The 19,539-nt window shown below is 36.0% G+C and overlaps 1 protein-coding gene across 5 annotated transcripts in view; it reads right to left on the bottom strand.

Annotated features, from left to right (window-relative positions):
- LOC102993447 (ATP-binding cassette sub-family C member 2-like) overlaps positions 1 to 19,539 on the bottom strand; it is a 77,878-nt gene that overhangs the window by 23,847 nt on the left and 34,492 nt on the right. For all 5 annotated transcript variants that reach the window (XM_028494319.1, XM_028494320.1, XM_028494318.1 and 2 more), the window contains 5 exons: positions 16,798 to 16,974; positions 13,377 to 13,544; positions 12,030 to 12,192; positions 7,012 to 7,087; positions 32 to 92 (listed from right to left, as the gene is read on the bottom strand). In XM_028494319.1, coding sequence (XP_028350120.1) covers positions 32 to 92; positions 7,012 to 7,087; positions 12,030 to 12,192; positions 13,377 to 13,544; positions 16,798 to 16,974 — 645 coding nt within the window. The remainder of the gene's footprint in view (positions 1 to 31; positions 93 to 7,011; positions 7,088 to 12,029; positions 12,193 to 13,376; positions 13,545 to 16,797; positions 16,975 to 19,539) is intronic.

Here is a 19,539-nt window from a genome sequence, read left to right as displayed (position 1 = left end):
AACAAATAACACTAGTTATTCTGGTGCTTACCCCACCAACAGGGACCTTTTCTTTTCTCACTGAGAACTGTTTTCCTTGATCCAATAAGGGCCTGATAAAGCAAGACAATGCACATTTTTTTTAGGTTTTTAGATCAACTAAACATTTTTTAAAAAGTTAAACATTCTCAACCACCTTGTTGCATATTCTTCTGCTTCATTAACAGAGACCTGACTTGCCTTGATAATAACATTGTTCCTTTAATCTTCTGGAAGGGAGATTGTTTATTCTTTTTTACCCCATACATTTTAGGGCCAGGGCATATTGTATGATTTTTTTCACTGCTTCTTCTAGATAATTATCCTTCAAACTTGAGCCAAATCCCTAGATTGTGTAAGCCAATGCCATCTGGCTGTACCATAATCTGTGTCTCTGCATCTACTTGCCTCCTGTCCTATCAGGAGACTAGCATCAGGCTAATTCGTCCCACTTCGTTCTGCCACCATTCTGGGTGATGTCACAGCTGACAAGGACAACTGTATTAAACTCAATCTTTTTTTTTTTTTTTTTTTTTTTTTTGCGGTACGTGGGCCTCTTACTGTTGTGGCCTCTCCCGTTGCGGAGCACAGGCTCCGGACGCGCAGGCTCAGCGGCCATGGCTCACGGGCCCAGCAGCTCCGCGGCATGTGGGATCTTCCCGGAGCAGGGCACGAACCCGCGTCCCCTCCATCGGCAGGCGGACTCTCAACCACTGCGCCACCAGGGAAGCCCCAACTCAATCTCTTTTCACCTTCATGACTTTCATACTTCCAGAGTCCTCCATCTGCATTCTACATTGGCCATCAACTTTCATGACCGCAAACCATGAATCTTATTACCTGGAACTAATCCACCTTTGAAAACTTGACTCCAATTGTTTCAGTCCCTGGCCATAACATAACCTTTTCTATTTCTAAATTGTACATTCAGTTACTTTCATTGTATTTGGTTTTTGTTCTACCTAGACTCCGAGTTCCCAAATGTAACTTTCTATCATCCTTGCCCCCTAAGATGATTAACGATCCTGGTTTACCTGGGATATTCCTGGTTTTACCACTTACTGTCCCACATCCGGGAAACTCTCAGCCCCAGGCAAACCTAGGCCCTGTCTCGATTCCTTTTATTATCCAACCTGTACTCCATGATCACCATGTCATCCAAACTGTGGTGACATTCTGAACTTTAACAGCTTTCTTTAAATTAAATTTCAACGTTAAAACGCACAAGTTAGCCTTTGTCACACTTGCTGCCCACCTGTGGAGTGCTGCTCCAAAAGATCATAGAGCCCAGCAAACTGGCTCCACCATAAATTAATATCTTCCTTCACCCGGGTTTTTATAGTGCCTAGAAATTCTTGCATCTCTCTCAGAAGGGGCCCCCTTTTCCTACTTGATGGAGAAAGTCAAAGCAGATAGGGAAGTCAGTCACCACGCTTCTACTTTCATCTGCATCTCTACCCAGCCTTTTCTAATTCTCTCCTGTAACAAACAAAGGTAGTTTTCTCCTCAGATCTAAGGATAACCTTATGAGCTGAATCCCATTCTGCCCCCATTTTCTCAAAATACATTTATTAAATATAGCGTTTCCACACTTTCCTGTCGATGACACACTTGACAATGTTTTTTAAAAATGCAGATTATAAGATTTCCCCTCCAGAAATCTGTCTTTTAAACAAATGATGCAAGGGATTCTTAGCTTAAGGCAAATCTAGGAGACCCCGAATTGTTTCCTCTCTTTTCTAATCTTCATCTTCTTCCTTTCTAGCGACTCCTTCCCTTCAGCCCACAGAGAACTCCACATTTTTCTCATCTTATAATTAATACCATCACCACAAAAATGATTCCACCCTCAACTCTATGTTCAGTTACTATCCTACTTCTTGCCTTTTTTCTGTAGCCAAACATTTTTCTGCCAAACCACCTTTTTCTCCTCGAACTTTCTGGCACCTGGCTGAAACGGTTTCCATCAACGGGGCCTTGATAAAATAAGTACAATACTTATTGCTGTATTCATGGGATACTTTAAAAATTATTTCACTTAAACTCTCCATAGCATTTAACATCATTGACCGTTCCCTTGTTGAAGAGACATTTCCTTTTACTTCCCTACCATCACACATTTGTGTTTTCTCCCACCTCTCTGGGCCTCCATTAGTTTCTGTCTTCCTTTAACGTTTATATTTCCTGAGGCTCAGTTCTAGTCATTATTTCCTTTCTCTGCTCCACACTCTCTTCTGAGCACTCTCATCCATTCCCAGTTTCAACAGCCTTCGTCTTTGTGGGTGACTCTCACATGGATTTCTCAAGTCCATACCTCTTCCTTGAGCTCCAGATCCATACGGTAAAAAACCTACTTGCCACCTACTTCATCTGTGCTTGATTATCTCAAACACGCCCTACACGAAACCAGTTATCTCCTACCTCCTCAAAAGCTTTCTCTGGCCACGACACTTCCTCTGTCTCAACCTTGACACATTTCCAACCAATCACCAAGTAGCTGTCAAGTCCTCTGGACTTGTGTTACTGAAGAAATATTTGGAAAATACAGAATGGCACGAAGAGGAGCAAAGACAACAGAGGAGAGAGAAGAGAGAAAACAGAGGAGGAAGACAAGCGGAAGCAAAATACTCATAATGCTATATTCCAGAGATATTTGGTGCTAACATGCTGGTGAGGATTGCTATAGTCTTTTCTCTACATGTGTGGTATCATAATTCAAATGTTGCTCTATAACAAGTCTTAATTTTTAAAAAATTTTACCCATGGTCTTTGTATCTCAGTATATAATGAACCTCAAATATTATTCTATTACAGCATTATATTTTGTCATATGACAGCATAATAGTTTATCATTTTACTATATTAAGATTTATTTAACAGAATCAAAATTTATACTGGTTGCAGATTTTCCCTGCTTTAATTATTGCTGTAATGATAATTCCCTTTACACATCTCTCATGGTCCCTTGTAGGGACATAGGAGCATGAGATATGCTACATTCTAAGTCATTTGATATATCTAATATCAAACTGACCTCTAGAAATTCTAAACTGAGGTACATGTCCCCATTTCTCCACATTTCCTATTTTGTTTATCAGAATAAGAAATGGCTATTTGATCAGCCCAGTAGTTCCCTTTCCGTCTCTGGCATTAGTGTCAAGAAACATTCTGTGGGAGGTTGCAGTACATGCATGCACTTTGTAGGATCAGCTTTACCATCAGGAAAAGATACACTATTTAACAGACACTTTCATTGGAATAGCTCCTGGTATATGATTTGGGTTAATTACTGTCATCATCCTTCAAGCCCTTGGCATGGCTTCTGTTTGGATAAGCAAATTTAGCATTGGTGTCAAGCCAAAAAATTAATTCTTAAAGTAGCTGGATATAAAATGCTATGAACCCAACTGTTAAAAGGGAATTAAAGTATCCTAATTAGACCTAACTAAGAAAGACCAATAATTTACTGGCCACTACACAGGAGGGTACTGTTTTTCCAAACTACAATGTTAATTATCCTTTTTCCACAAAAGTTCTGCATTTGGTCCTGGGCACTTTGTTGTGAATAACAGGTTTTATTTGAATTTTAAAAAAGCAAATTTTTTTATGCTGGTAGAGAAGTTTTAAAAATGAGTCTTGCTCTGTCCTTCAGAAACCCTTGGGAAAGTTGTCATAATACCGGTCTGCATATTTTTGTATAAAATATATAAAATTAACATACTGAAACCGTTATCCCTGAACTGAGCATACAGTTGCAAAGTATAGAGTATGTATGGGAGGATTAAAGTGATTAATAGAGTCTGACATGAAAGCCAGAAGGGGGCAGTCTAGATACTAAAATAGCATTTCCAGTTTATTTTGGTCAGGGAAGATAGTAATAAATATTTAAGGAAATAAAATAATATATACCATATAAATTTAAACCAAAAAATGAAAAACAAAATATTGAAACAGTTCAACTTATTTTAGTCCCCATTTGAAAACAAAACTAACATCATAATGTAATTCTAACTCTTAAATTTCAAAGGGAGGGACTCTCAGTCATTATTCGGTCCAACTTCCTTTCCACCTCCCTCTTGATGGGTAGTTAGTTTCCCTGTGAACCCTTCCATGAGGAAGATTCATTGTTCTAACTCAGTACATCCCACTGTAGAGAGTCTCCATTGTAAAGTTCTTGTCTGTTTGTATCCTCCAATCTCTAGTCTATCTTAATTCTACATAAATTGGAAATAATTGGGTAAGGTTAAAAAAATTAGGTTGAAAGTCAGGAAAATTTTCTCCATGTAATGTTATCTTACCAAATAGTAAAGCAGATAAAAAAAGATGAAAACTAGACTAGGAATAGTATAGAAAGTCATAAACTAGGAAATACATGGAAGTAGGCACAGATGCACATATTTTGGAGAAATGAAAATAGGTCTCTGACCTCTCAAACAAAAGATAAAAAATGATATAATTGCCATGCCTAAAAACAAGAAAAGATTGGCATGCGGGGATTCATGGACCTCCAATAACATTTTTATCACAGTCATTAAAAAGTAAATTTGACGCTGGGTTCTGTTGACATGAATGTGCCATAGTAGAATTGAGGTGATCTTTTTGATGTACTCTACTGAAGTAAGTTTCAGCATGCTGGCTTCTGTTTGAGCCGCCGGAACCTGAGAAATGTTTAGAAACCAGTTCTGTAAACAAACGTTTATAGGGATTGGGGTTCTTTTTTCAAGGAGAAATTTTGTAAAAGTGGTTCACAAAAACTTTAAGAGGTTCAATTTGGATATGACTAACCGTGACTTATAAATAGAAAAAATGATTTATTACAGAGGAAAAGGTATGATTATGTTTATAACAATACTTATTGATTTTTAAGATTTAAGCCCTAAAGCAAGCTACTTATTGAGTGTATGGTGAGACTATACACAGGTGAAAACTCTCTTTATAATTTAGAGATGTGAAGATCCCACAGCCCAGAAATTTCAAAGTTTCAGTGTATTATTTGCTTTTCTTGGACTTCCTTAAAAACTGACACTCATTTAAATGAAACTTATTGTTATAATGGTAAGAAAAATAAAATAAAATAAATGATGGATTAAAAGTTCCTTGAGTGTGCTTTCAGTCTCTAGTTATTTATTCATCCATTCAAAATACTTACTGAACACATGCTATTCAGTGTTTAGTTGAAATGTGTTATGTAGATGGCAATAGAAGAGTGAACAAAAAGACCAAAATTCCTGCTCTTATAAAGCTTATAACCTAGAGGTAAGAGAAAGACAAAATCAAAGTAAATAAGTATATTTTCCAGTATGCTGATAATTAGTAAAAATTATGGGGGAAAAAGCATGGAAGGGGTAAGAAGTATTGTGGTATAAAATAGGGTGGCTAACTAAGTCTTCATTGATGAGGTGACATTTGAGCAGAAGATCTGCAGAAGATGGGCGAGCAAGCCATGTGGATATCTGGGAGAAATATGCCCTAAGCAGTGGGATGGGAAAGTGCAAAGGCCCCAGGGGAGGCGCATGCCTAGTCTTCCAGGAATAGCAGAGTCAGTCTTGCCGCAGTAGAATAGTAAGATGAGCTTTAGGAGGTTCTGAGAAAGGTAAACAGGTCCAGGTCCTCCAAGGCTTTATAGGTCGTTGTGAGGACTCGGAACTTTACTCTGAGATGTGAATCCTTTGGAGACTTGGGGCAGACGAATGACATGATCTGACTCATATTTGTAAAACAAACCACTCTGGATGTTATGCTGCAAACAGACTGTACAGGGCAAGACTGGTGGCAGGAAGACCTGTAAGAAGACAGTTATAATAATTCAGGGGAGAAATGATAGTGATTTGAACAAAGGGAAGCTGTGCAAGTGATGAGTAGTGTTTGAATTCTGGATTCTTGGATACATTTTGAAGATAGAGCCAATGGGATTTGATGATGGATTGGATATGGAGTAAGAAGGAGGTCAAGGGTGATTGCAAGATATTTTATCTAAGCAACTGGAAGAACAGTGTTGCCATTAGCTAAGAAGATTCAACATCAAAGAGGAGGGTCCAACGCTGGGGTTCAGAGGACAGGTTGGGCTGGGGATATAAACTTGGAGTAAAGGTAATTAAAGTCATGAGACTGGATGACAAAACCAAGACAATAAAAAAGAAAAGCAGTCCAAGGTCTTTATGATCCAGAGGAATAATTTAATTTACCTATTCAGTCAGCTAAACCTGGTATGTACACAAAGCTCCAAGCTGCAACATCCACATCATCACACAACCACAGGAATATCCAATCCTTTCAAAAAAAATAATAAATTCAAGGCCCATTCTTTCACTCAAGGTCAAAACTACAAAATTCTGAGGAATTGGATCCTGAAGTATTTGCTTCTCTCTAACCCATTCCAATTCTCCATTTTAGCAACTTTGACCAGTGGCAGCTCCCTATAATTCTAGCCACTTACTTTTTAAACCACTTTTTGCTATTATTCCTTTACTTTTTTTTCTTGTCTCCTCTTTGCAACTGTTGGAGTATTAGGGCAAATAACTAATTAGGTTAATTTGCTTCAATCACTGTTCATTTTAGTTACTTACAAAAATGAAAAAGAAGTATAATATAACAATCCAATCAGAGTCAAAGTTTTATTATTTTTATTTCTCTCTTCCTTTCCCTTATCATTCTTTTCCTCCCTCCTTCCCTTCCTTCCTCTTATTTTTCTAAACAGATTCATTTGGGGTATATCTTTAGCTCACACACACACAAATCCGAGTAGATTTCTTCTAGTAGAATTTGGCTAGAAATTACTGAGAGTTACTCTGTGTCCCAAATTCAGTCACATACATCTCACTTAAAAACTTAGATACAACCATGTAACTTATAGTATAAAATTTGGAAACCACTAAGTACATTTTGTAACCATCATAATGTACAGATCATTTTTATAGCATGCATTTTAAATGCTAAAAAATGTAATTAATTAGTCCATAATCCCTATGGGCCTGGTATTACCCTAATACTCACCTATCATTTTGCTCCAGGATTTGTTCTTTCAGTACAGTTCTGGAGTTGATTACACTGACTCGCTTTAAAGCATGAGCTGAGGAAGAAGATGGTGAGTGCTTTTATATCCATAAAAGCAAACAATGCACAAAATAGAGAGAAATATGATGAAAGATTATACAAGTTAGAGAATTTTTTTGTGTTCTGGATCCATAGGTATACTGGGAGCCTTTCATTTTTCCCATTATTTCGCCTTCACCTAAAATGTTTTGTAATGCCTTGATAAAACTAAGATTCCATAATGAAAAAGCCTACAGAGAAGTTCTTTCTTAGACATTAGAGAGGAGTGCTAACTTGTTTTGGATCTTCCACAGAAGGTTTAAGTATTTGCCCAAGAGGAACATGACTCCAGTCTTTAAAAAAAAATGCAATATCATCAAGTCTTATAGACAAATGTTATTATTGTGAAAAGTATTAAGAGCATGCAATGGTAATCCCCGAATCTCTGTCATGTTCTTACTAATGTCACTAATAATAGCTTCCTACGTGGCAGGCAATGTTCTAAATACTTTACATATTTTAACTCTTATGTTTCAAAACTACCCCTGTGAGGAAGATGCTACGATTATCCTTATTTTACAGATAAAAAGCACAGAGAAGTAAAGCAGGTAGCATTAATCAAAGTCACACATCTAGAACTACAAGACTGAGGTTCAAGTTACTGTTAGTGAATTCGATGGGAAACATCTCAGAGCTAGGCAGATTTTTGTCTTTTCCCACAGTGTAATACTTAACCTCCTTGAATTTCAGACTTCTTATCTTTAAATAGAAGGAAGTGGACTTGGAGATTTCTAAGGTCTCTTATATGAAATCTATGTTTTCTTATTTCTAGAAGTAAACATCTGGTCCTTAAAGGAAGCCTCTGATTTACATCAACTACCTCTAAGAAACATGGGATTCCATGTCTCACAGAATTAAAATTCAATCTGGGGATGTTTCATCCTCTCCTGACTAAGGCACATTTTCATCTTTATAGCTGATAATAATAATGTTTAAATTTATATATTTATAATTTATAGAACGTGTTCACATACATTATACAATTTGAGTGCCAAAATGAGCTGATAAGATAAAGAGAACAGGTAAGTTTACCCCTATCTTGCAGGGAAAAGTAAAACTCAGATAGGATAAGTGACTTGCCTGAAACCCAAAGTTGTCAAAGAGACAGAGAGGGAGAGAGAGAGAAAAAGAGAAAGACAGAGAGATGGAGAGAGCAAGAGTGAGCTGAGCCCTACACTCCTTCCTGTCTTTCACACTAAGTCAATGTACTTGTTCCTACAGGTTTGATATAATGTTTAAGAGTTTGATTGGCCTCTGGCATGAAACAGAGGCAGTGATGGATTCAAATTCTGTAACTTACAATCTGTCTTAACTTGGGCAAGATATATATCCTCTTTGTAAAATTAGGACCATGTAGCCTCAGGAGGTTTTGGGGAGAATTAAGTAAAACACTTGTGACTATATTGACAGAATTAATACCCAAGACATCCTAGCTATCATCAGGATTATTAGTATGGGTAAGAATTATCCTAGACTAAACCTATAAATATGTAAATTTATCTTTAGTCATCATATCTTTTTTCATAAACTCTTTTCTCTCCTCTGGTTCTCACCTCTTATATAATATTACCATACGGTGAGACTTATAGATTTTTCAGAGCTAGATGGATTTTTAGAGATCTGATGTATCCAAACCAAATTATACTGTAAACTCTACTTATCTGTCATCAACTCTGGTAGTGAGGGTGAGAATTATAGGAAAAGAAAAAGTGTCTGGGTCATAAGCAGTTTGGGGGGCAAGGGAGTGATAAAAACATACACTGTTCATTTCCATATCAGACACCAGAACAAACAGATCTAGTTCAAGTCCCATTTTTCATAAATGGGAAGAATGAAAAGAGGTCATTTTTACAAAGATTCATATAATTATTCAGTGTTAGAACCAGAACCCAGGGCTCCTGAAATTGGTCCCATGTTTTTTCTACTATGTTGTGCTGACTTTTACTCCCACTTTCATGTCACATTAAGTTAATAAAAATTTTTAAATGGAAATATTGTGTGCTTTTTAAAGTAATTCCTGAACAGACTCAAGACCAAAAAGGATAAATTGTGAAAAATAAATGATAGATCACAGATTGAATTTAGAAGTGGGGATCACACTTCTCAAATCACACTCTGTCCATGTAGCCCTCTTTCTTCTAAATTCCAATAAAAATGTTCTCACATATAAGTTGATTTTTATTCACTACTCATGCAAAGAAGAGAAAGAAATTCCTCACAGGGACAGGCCTGCGCCTAACATTTGTGGTAACTGGGGCAAGAGTATAAATGAAGGCCCACATACCATACTTCTAAGTATTTGATAGTTATAGATGGAACTAACAGACTGGTAAATAAGTTCTATCGCTTACCCTAACACATACACCTCCCCAACCACCTGGAAGGCAAAGTCCAGGTGACAGTGTTTGGAGCCCTGCGAGTTCCTCTGGGGAATGCGGTAGTTCCGGGTGATGTAGTCAAGGTCCTTGCTGGGTTTTCTCCCACCCCAGCTCCACCCCTCACCATGTCTATGGCTGCCTCAGCTACATGTCCAGACTCTGCCAACCCTCCTCGAAGAAAAAAACATACTTTATCCAAGGAGTAGTGAATGCCAGTAGAGCAGTCGACCCTTAAGAGGGTAGAACTAAAGAACGAGAGCCCAGGGCCTTGGAGCAAATTTACGTCATATGGGCCGAGAATTCTGGGACTCCAAGTACCTGGAGAGGTCAAGGAGTGGGGGGATGGGAAGAGGACCCCCGATGAGCACAATCCCTAGGTCTTGGCCAAAGAGCCAGCCAGGGAAGGCAGAGTGGAGACGTAGTACAGGACTGGGTCATATTGGCCCAGGTCTAAGGGCAATACTGCAGGAATGTGACTAAATGTAACCAGGTTTGAAGTTGTTGTCTGGGGGATGTTTTATATCAATTTTATATCAGTTAATCTATTTTTGTTCTGCTCTGTGTGGTCACTAATAAAATTACAATATATATGGCTGAGCTTTTACAAATATCTATCTATCCAGTCTTAACAGGAGTAATTTTATGCCTGCTTTTTAAAAGACTTTATATATTTTTTACTCAGCATCCAAATAAATCAAAATCCCAGAAATATTCATTGTAAAAAGCATATTCTATTTCTAGTGCAAAAATGATCTCTACTCACCACCTTTCTGAATTTTAACAGAAAAGACACAATACTGAAGTAATTAGAAGAAAGTTCAATTTACATTTTCCTAAATCTGTCATATTTCTGTTGCTGAGATAGTAACATCTATTAATGTCAGCTCAACTTCAAGAATGTTTTCCACTTGTTACCACAGAGGACTGGTGTACATAAGATATATCAATGGAGGGAGGTATGATATTTGTTTCCAAAACTGGAGACTTAAACAAGAGCAAATTCCACAACTTTCAAAATTGTGTTCCATATTTTATGGTAGATTAAATATTGAACTTAAAACTTACACATTGCCTGCTTTCAGAGCTATATTTTCCAAAGTAATACAACTTATATTTCATGTTGCCTTTAAAATAAATAGCAAAAAATATATCCTGGCTCGTAGCATTACAAATCATCCCTTCACTCTGAGGAGACATACTTTTGGTAGAAAAAATGGAGGCAGATTCATCTGTTTAACAAAAAGCTACTGAGTACCTGTTATTTGCCTAACATGAGGCTACCTAAGTGCTGGGGATAGAGAAAATAACAGACCACATCCTCATTGCAGCCCTCAGAGACACTCATAGATATATTTTTCCTACACACTAAATATAAATTATTACTTAGCCTGACCAAATAGGCAAGGGTTCATTTCCAAAACTGCTAGCCATTAAGAAAAGACAAGGTGCTTCTTTTATTAAGAATGATCACAGCCACCTGACAATGGATCAGGTATTTCTGAATGTATCCATATATAGAATATTTAAATTTGAGAAAGGAGTATAAACAAGGAATAAAAAAAATAGTAGTGCATACCTAATGTGTATTAGCTTAGAGAAACATATCAGCAAAATGGCTCTGCTTTTTGATTTCATGGCATTAAAATACTAAATTGCACCGATCTTGTTATAAACTGGTTTCATATCTTTCTGACTTTTATATCCAGGTAAAGTGTAAAGTGAATGAATAGATACCAGTTCATGTAGGAAATACTAAGAATAACTCTATATGTCTTCTTTTAGCCTGCAATTATGAAATAGTTCACTGGTTTTGCAGCCATTTCTCAGTGGTGTTCTGGAAAGGTATAGAACAAGGATCATGATGGTGGTACACATGAGAAAACATCTACAGCTGGAAAAAGATAATGGTACATCCAACTTTCAGAGCTGGAAAATGACTGATCTCTGGAATATTAAACTAATACTAGATTTCAAACATCCTTATGTCCTAATTAGATAAAGATCAAACCACTTCATTTACACAAATATCTATGAATCTTAATTTAAAATACTAGGACTATAGTAACAAAAATTAGTAGTAAATAAACTCAGTTGTTATTTTGTAAAAGTTAGACAAATATCATTCACCTTTGTCATTCTTCAGATTTTCTTTTCTTTTGTTTCTCTCCCACAACGTGCGACAGTATGTTTTAAATATTTATTATTTATTTGACATGGATTTAATTTCAAAGAAAGTAGAATGTTTAGACCCATTATATTCTAAACCTGCAATAGAGCTTATAAATCATCTAATCTCTTATTTCATAAATGAACAAAATGACCCTGGGGCATAACATTTTGCTTAAAAATCATAAACAAGGTTGATTTTTAGCTGATGTGTCCCAACGTATTTGTTTCTTTTCTAGAGAAAGGAAGACACCCAGTTCCTGACTTAAGTAGCATGAATGAAGAAAAATGCATAGTAAGAAATCAGGCAATTAATGGGCTTTCAAAATGCGTAAGCACACTGTATCTTAGGTTTATTTTTCACTGTGTCCTCACCTTTTTCTTGTTCACTGAAGGCCTGAAGCAAATTCGTGAGATTTTTGGTTTTAGACAGAAGTTCCTGGTATGTTCCCATTTGTGCTACCCTGCCACTTTCCATTACAACAATAAGATCCATCAGGGGTAGAAGTGTGAGGTTGTGTGTCACTAAAATTCGAGTCTGCAAAAGAGTATTTTATTCCCTGGGTTACAAAAGATGGCAAAAATAAGCCATTTTAAAGAGAGCTGCAATCATTATTTTTTGTCTTTACTATTTTAGAGTATAATTCTTGGTAGGTGCCAGTTTAAGGCAGCACATATAAATATATTTCACAATGAATGATGATACACTGCTAGACAAAAAAAAAAAAAAAAGAAAAAAGAAGTCAGCAAATGTTTTTAACCCATTAGTTCAGGTATTCTTCATTCATTAAAAATGAATCAAATTTACAGCAAATTAAAAACAATCTTATAACGGTCATTCTTGCTTCCTTTTTCTAAGGTCCTGTAGCATTACGAAAACATGTTTGATTCAAGTCTTTATTTTTAAATCTTTCCATATTATTGTATACATATACACAAAATTGAATGAGAAGATTTATCTTGGTTTCATTTCAATAAGTAAAGACATTTGTCTATTCTTTACTTAAATATTTATTTTATTATTTTATACATTTATTTAATTTTTCCAGAATTCTCTATATTAATAAATCTGTAAACACGTATTGTGAATCGATGAGTATGGTTTTGTGGTCAGACAAGCTTTTAAAAATCTCTGTGGTTCTTAAATTAAGCAAGCTACATCAAGTCATTATAAGCCCTGAGTTTCTTCATGTATAAAACAGGAATAACGATAATGCCTATGTCAGAGACTTGTTATAAGAACTAAATGAACTAATTTAGTGTCAAACATAGTATGCACTTGGTAAATATTAATTCCTTTCTTCTTGGTTCCTTCACAAAGCAATTGAATTGTTATGAATGCTAGATTAATAATACCACATTTTAAGTAATAAATAATAAAGTAATACTATTTTTTATAAAAGTGCTATGCATCAAAATACCACTTTTCAAAAAAAGTCACCTAAGCTAAAAACAACTCATTTTGGCATGTAAACCACCTTCGAATATAGTTATTAGTCAATGAGGTAATAATCACATAAGTTGTGGTCAGAGTAAACTTGTAAAAAATTTTAAAACATTCATTAAAGTGTGTCTGTAAAAGAGCAATATAACATCTCATTCTTTATGTGAAATTTAACTACTCTGCTTCAACAAATAAACAAAATATTAGACTTTGGGGCACAATGCTACATAGATTATCCTCTCCTTCCCTCACTAAAGCATAAGTGACGCTATGGCTACCTTGTTTTTCAACATGCCGGAGGACCCAATCACTTTTTCAAAAAGTTGCTTTCCAACATGAACATCAACTGCAGACAAGGGATCATCCAGGAGGTAGATGTCGGCCCCACTATAGACAGCTCTGGCCAGACTGACTCGATGCCTCTGACCCCCACTTATATTCACACCCTGAAAATGAAGCAGGAGAAAAAGGAACAAAACAAAACCAGAGGAAAAATGTGTAAATCTCAAAGCACATAGAGTTATGTCCAAATTCTCTTCTGTAGCAGGGATAGGTAATAATTCAGGGTTAACACTCCAACCTTTCTTTATCCTAAAATTCCCAAAGCCTCTATTTCCTAGTACGACTAATTTGTGCAAATTAACAGATACATCTGCTTTCTCTTAATTGCTTGCTTTCAAAAGTAGATACTAACAGTTATGGAGAAAAGAATTTCCGGTTCCCTAACTCTGAGAAGTTGTGCCTGTGGAACATTAAAGAAAACTTTTGGCTGCCAGCTGTGTACTGACACTGGTGATCATTTTTAAATTGACACATAGGAGACTGAGAATAATAGCTAAATTACCAAAGCGGCAATCAACATGTCCTATTTTCTTCTGTAGAAAGATTAGTACAAGTCTTGTTGGCAAAAGTACAACTCTAAGAAGCAAGAATAAGGAATATACGTCACTCTATGTGAGAATTAAAGTTGACGTGTACAGCCATGTATGGAGAATTATGGGGCCAGGCCCAATTTACTTGATTTATTTTATATTTAGTGTTTACAGATCTGGTTTAAAAGCTCTCCATGCAGCACAGAACTTAGCCAGTGCCCTATAATTGTAAAATGTCACTGCTTCTTTGCCTTTCTCATCCTCCTACTATTCAACAAATATCTCCTCTATTCTGGGTGCTGTGTTAGCACTTGGGATTTAAAGGTAAATGAAACCGAGCCTCTGTCATGAGGAGTTCACATTTTAGCAGGGGAGCCAGGAGTGAAAAAAATATATACAAATATATATATATATATATATATTTGTATATATATATAAAGTATATATTAAAAGTATATATATATATAAAGTATATACATATATTTTATATATACTTTTTATATATAAAATATATACAAAGTAATATGATACATATGTGTGTGTGTGTGTGTGTGTGTGTGTGTGTGTGTGTGTGTGTGATTATAACAGCCCCCAACTCACAGGCTTGTCATGAGCATTTACTGAGTGTAAAATATTTAGAACAAAGCCAATACCGAATACAAACACAATCAACATTAGCTATTATCACCCAATCACTCCTCTCTCCAATCCATCCTCTGACTTGTCATCACGTATCTTGTAATCATGTTATCATCTTGCTTAAAAATCTTGTACGTCCATATCTCTCTCTTCAGATCATCCATGAGCATCAGCAAATTCCTTAGTAGAAACCTAAGATACTTATATTCTGGTATTAACTCATCTTTCAACCACTCACCCAATGCAGCCTTCTCAAGTGACTGTGACCTACAAGCAGACTAGCCTGCCTTTTCATATTTGCGCAGAGCCTATACACTCTGTTTGGATGCCCATATCCTCCCTTTTCAACTCAAAAGATACTCTAAGTCCTCCTTGAAATCAATCTTCTACCCAGACTTCCAAGTAAAGTGATTCATTCCCTCCCTTCTTGTCTTGCAGTGTCCTGTTTACTCACCCATTGCTAGAAATGACAATACCCATGTCAGTGTCTCACTCTCCTATGAGCTCCTGCCTAGTTTATCCTTGCATTTCCAGCACATAGTGTCCAAATAAATATTGGTAAAGACAATTGATAATATCATTGGCAGAGATCCAGTTGATTGCAGTCCCTTGAAGACTGGGTGATTGATAGCTCTTTTGCTCACCCTTATATACCCCATTGCAGAATAAGGGCATATAATAGATTAATAACTATTTGTGTTCAATGGAAGAATGCCAAAGAAAAAGATGAATAAAAGTGAGGAAAATTCTACAGTCATTATCTTGGTTGTCTCATAAACAGCTGTAAAGAGATTTCTTTTTGAAATATTCAATTATATGTTTATTTTAAAGTACATCATCAGATTGGGAGAAATTTAATTGAAAAATATAAAAAGCAGAAATTATAAGTGGCAATAATATTTAATGACTATATTAAATCTATACTTCACATTTTGAATTTTTCCCACTTTAATTTTTTAGTTACATACTTAGCTATTTCATTTTATTAGAGATTGGCTTTATCAGCATAATGTTCGATATGTATTAACAAGTTTGAAAAAGAAGTCACATTTCTGCATAATTCTAGCTATGGTGCCATTTCGCCAAGGGATAGTGAAGATGCCAGAAAAAACACAGAGGTTGCAAAAAAATTAAATCAATTTAACACTTTCAGAAAATACATCTGCAAAGTAACAGGCTATGAATGAAACCAATGTAAGTCTAGTTAAAGGTAAAATTTGCCTCATCCTAGGTTTTATTTTTTAAATTTTTATTGAAATATAGTTGATTTACAATGTTGTGTTAGTTTCAGATGTACAGCAAAATGTACACCCTCCATTTTAAATATTTCCCCTTTCTATAGTTTTGTTCTATAGTTTTCAATTTATATAACAAGACAATTAAACAACTTGAAGCCGGGGTAAAAATGCCTAACGATGTTATGCTAACTCTCTTCTCAGAAATTCAAAGCACGAAGGATTATTTACTTATCTTCATAGTACACATGAATCGTAGGCAGAGGCTTCTTTTGCATTCCTGTTTAATTAGTGGAGATTTTAGTCGTGGGTTGGGGATCATCTCTTGGGCTTCATACTTTGGCTCATGATATCTTGTTTTGTTTTGTTTTATTTTTAACTCCAAAACACTGGGCAGCATAATGTCTATTCATTAATGTGATGAAAATAAAATAGAACAAAGAATACGACGCCTGGGAAACAAGTTCCTCTTAAGCAGGAATGTGTAAATATGGAACTGGTACATTCATGACAGCATCATCTCAGAGCCTCGTTGGAACCTGGCCTTGGTGCCACCACTGGAGACTGGGACTCTGTTGCTACTGTCCTAGGCTTGACTTTGTGCACAAGAGCTTCAGGAAGAAACAAAACTATTATTCCCTCATTAGATAGTGAACAGCATTATGCCAGCAACTAAGGCAAAGCGTTGATGATCCACTTGGTGGGCTTTCATTCCCCCATTTGGATACTAACAACAGAATTTCCTGCTGATTTTTAATCTATTTTCCAAATAGTCAATAATAAATAATTATTCGTCCTTAATATGGCCATCTCTTTCATAGGAATTCTACAATGACTTTTTAAAATTATAGTTGTATAGCTCTTCAAGACCTCAGTAAAAAGGCTATAAATATTTTATTAGCACAGCTGAATGGAATGTTATTCCTGCATAAGATAAAATATATTTTCCTTACTCTTTCTCCAATCTCAGTTTGATCTCCATTTGGTAACTGCTCCAAATCGGGAAGGAGAGCACAGGCTTCCAAAACTCGCTCATAAAGCTGCTTCTGCATGACAGAGCCAAAGAGAATGTTTTCTTGCAAAATGCAATTCTGAATCCAAGCCTGCTGGGAAACATAAGCCACAGAGCCCTAAAAAAGAAATAAATAAAAGAAATACTCTTAACAAGGGAAAAGGAGAACTTGCATGCACCATATTAAAGGAACATATTTAGTCCATGGTTTTGCTTTCTTTAAATTGAATTTAAAAATATTTAGATTATTTCTTAAATGTAAATATATTCTATTTACATTTTAATCTTATATCCTGTTTTAATCTTATGTATTTTTATTAGAGGCCCCTTCAAATGAGTTACTTTGTGCCTTTTATTTACTTTCACTCTAGCTTCTATCAAAGTTACCTGTCTGGTGGGATTTTCTGGAAGCAGACACTGAGTCTATTAGTCAGCTCTACCTACCCTAACAAGGTACCATGAACTGGGTTGCTTAAACAACAGAAATTTCTTTTCTCACAAGTGTGAGATCAGGTGTTGGCAGGGTTGGCTTCTCCTGAGGCCTGTCTCCTTAGCTTGTAGATGGCTTTCTTCTCCTGAGTCTTCACATGGCCTTCCCTTTGTGTGTGTGCCCTAATTTCTTCTTCTCATAGAGATATCAGCCATACTGGATTAGGGCCCACCCTACTGACCTTATTTTAACTTATTACCTACTTAAAGACCTTATCTCCAAATACAGTCACATTCTCAGGTACTGTGGGTTAGGACTTCAACATACGAATTTGGGGGGAACACAATTCAGCCCATAATATTAAATTTGGGGTGCAAGTTGTTTATTTGGGATCAATTCTTAGGAAAGAAAAGGAAGAAGGAGGATTGGGTAGAGCAGGAAGTCACACAGCAATCCAGATCCAACAAAGCTTTGGTCAATCCTCCAGAGAGCTATGGAGGTGCATCACCCATCAGAGTTGTTCTCTGTTAGGCTGAACTGGCCTGGCCTTTCAGAGTGGGACCCTAGGAGGCCAGCATGAAGGTGCTGATGTGCTATATGTACTCCCAAGGTTGGGTGGCAAGCCCTTCCTAGAAGGGGGGGTCTGGGCAGCACATCTCTCTCTTCCACATACTCACTGCTCTTAAATTCATTTTTTGATAATTTTATGTCTTGACATTATTCTTGAATATGACTCTGCTACATAAAATATCCTTTTAACTAGCCCTTGTCTTCCAAAGGACTCCCAGTATTTGAACTAGAGACTCACATTTCAATCTGCCCCATGGACTCTATCCAAACACTGATTTGAGTATTTTGAATATTATGCACTCTGTAACAATACCACACATTTAAAGTACTTTCTGACGTAGACCTGAGTGTAACTACCAGTCTTTTGATTTCTACCAACTACTTTGAACATCAAAGATTAACTTTTAATTCCTCCTTGTTGAGCATGTAAGACATAGAATGGCTTTTGAGCCAAAACAATATAATTCTGATCTGACTTGATCTTGAACACAAAAGTAATTGCTCTTGAATTGCCTCACTTAGTGAATAACCTTTGATTAGAATAGCATATTAAATCTGTCCTCGGGTGATAGAAGTTCTGAATACTTGATATACATTAGTCAAGATAAGGGGAACAGAGGGTGAAGAACATAGGAGAAAAGATTGCAGAACAGGGAAAAGTGGTATATAATATAAAACTGGAACTAAATACTACATTGAGAGGTGTGGACTTGATGTTCTGGTATGACAGCAGCTGAAAAAAAGTTGATCAATTTTCACAGAGATGTAAATTTTTCCTTTTATTATCATTATAATTATCATTTGCAACTCACATACAAATGAAAATGTTTCTGTTTCATTTCGTTCTTAATAATAAACTACAATAGAAGTTTTGCTAATGTTTTATCTCTGATGTTTTATCAAAGAACACTGAATATTGGATACTCTGCATGAATGATGTCTGATGAAGCCTTAGAAACTGAGAATAGGGGATCTTAGAATTTGAACGTTGGAATGATAAGCCTCAAAAAAGTGTTCATGTGAAACCTTGAGAAACATAAATATGTAAACAAGATCACCTTATAAATACTAAATGTTAAGTTGGCCATGCCATCATTATGATATTACTACTAAATTAGATATAATAAGGATGACACTTATATTTAGGATTAAAAATGTTTTCAGAAATAATTCAGAATGTGGTACCTCAAATCCTCCACTGATCCAGACCAACAAGCTTCCTAAAGAACAATGTGGCCAATTATACAGACAGATAATATTGTTTCCCTTTAAAACAAATATCGTATATTAACGCATGTATGTGGAACCTAGAAAAATGGTACAGATGAACCGGTTTGCAGGGCAGAAGTTGAGACACAGACATAGCGAACAAACGTATGGACACCAAGGGGCGAAAGCCGCGGTGGGGTGGGGATGGTGGTGTGATGAATTGGGCGATTGGGATTGACATGTATACACCGATGTGTGTAAAATTGATGACTAATAAGAACCTGCAGTATAAAGAAACAAACAAACAAACAAAAACAAACAACTAATACTAAACTTTCTTTGGGTTATTTGTATGGAAATATGTTAATATAAGTGTTTCAGACATTACATGAAATTTCTAAAAATCTTATATATTCTGGTATAATGTTATAAGTCATAATTCTAGTTATTACTTTAAAATGTATATCTCAGAAA

Source organism: Physeter macrocephalus, chromosome 1, assembly GCF_002837175.3.
Source record: "Physeter macrocephalus isolate SW-GA chromosome 1, ASM283717v5, whole genome shotgun sequence".
Taxonomy (NCBI): Eukaryota; Metazoa; Chordata; class Mammalia; order Artiodactyla; family Physeteridae; genus Physeter; species Physeter macrocephalus.
Note: the sequence above shows the minus strand (reverse complement) of the source record. Positions and strands in the feature narration are given on the sequence as shown.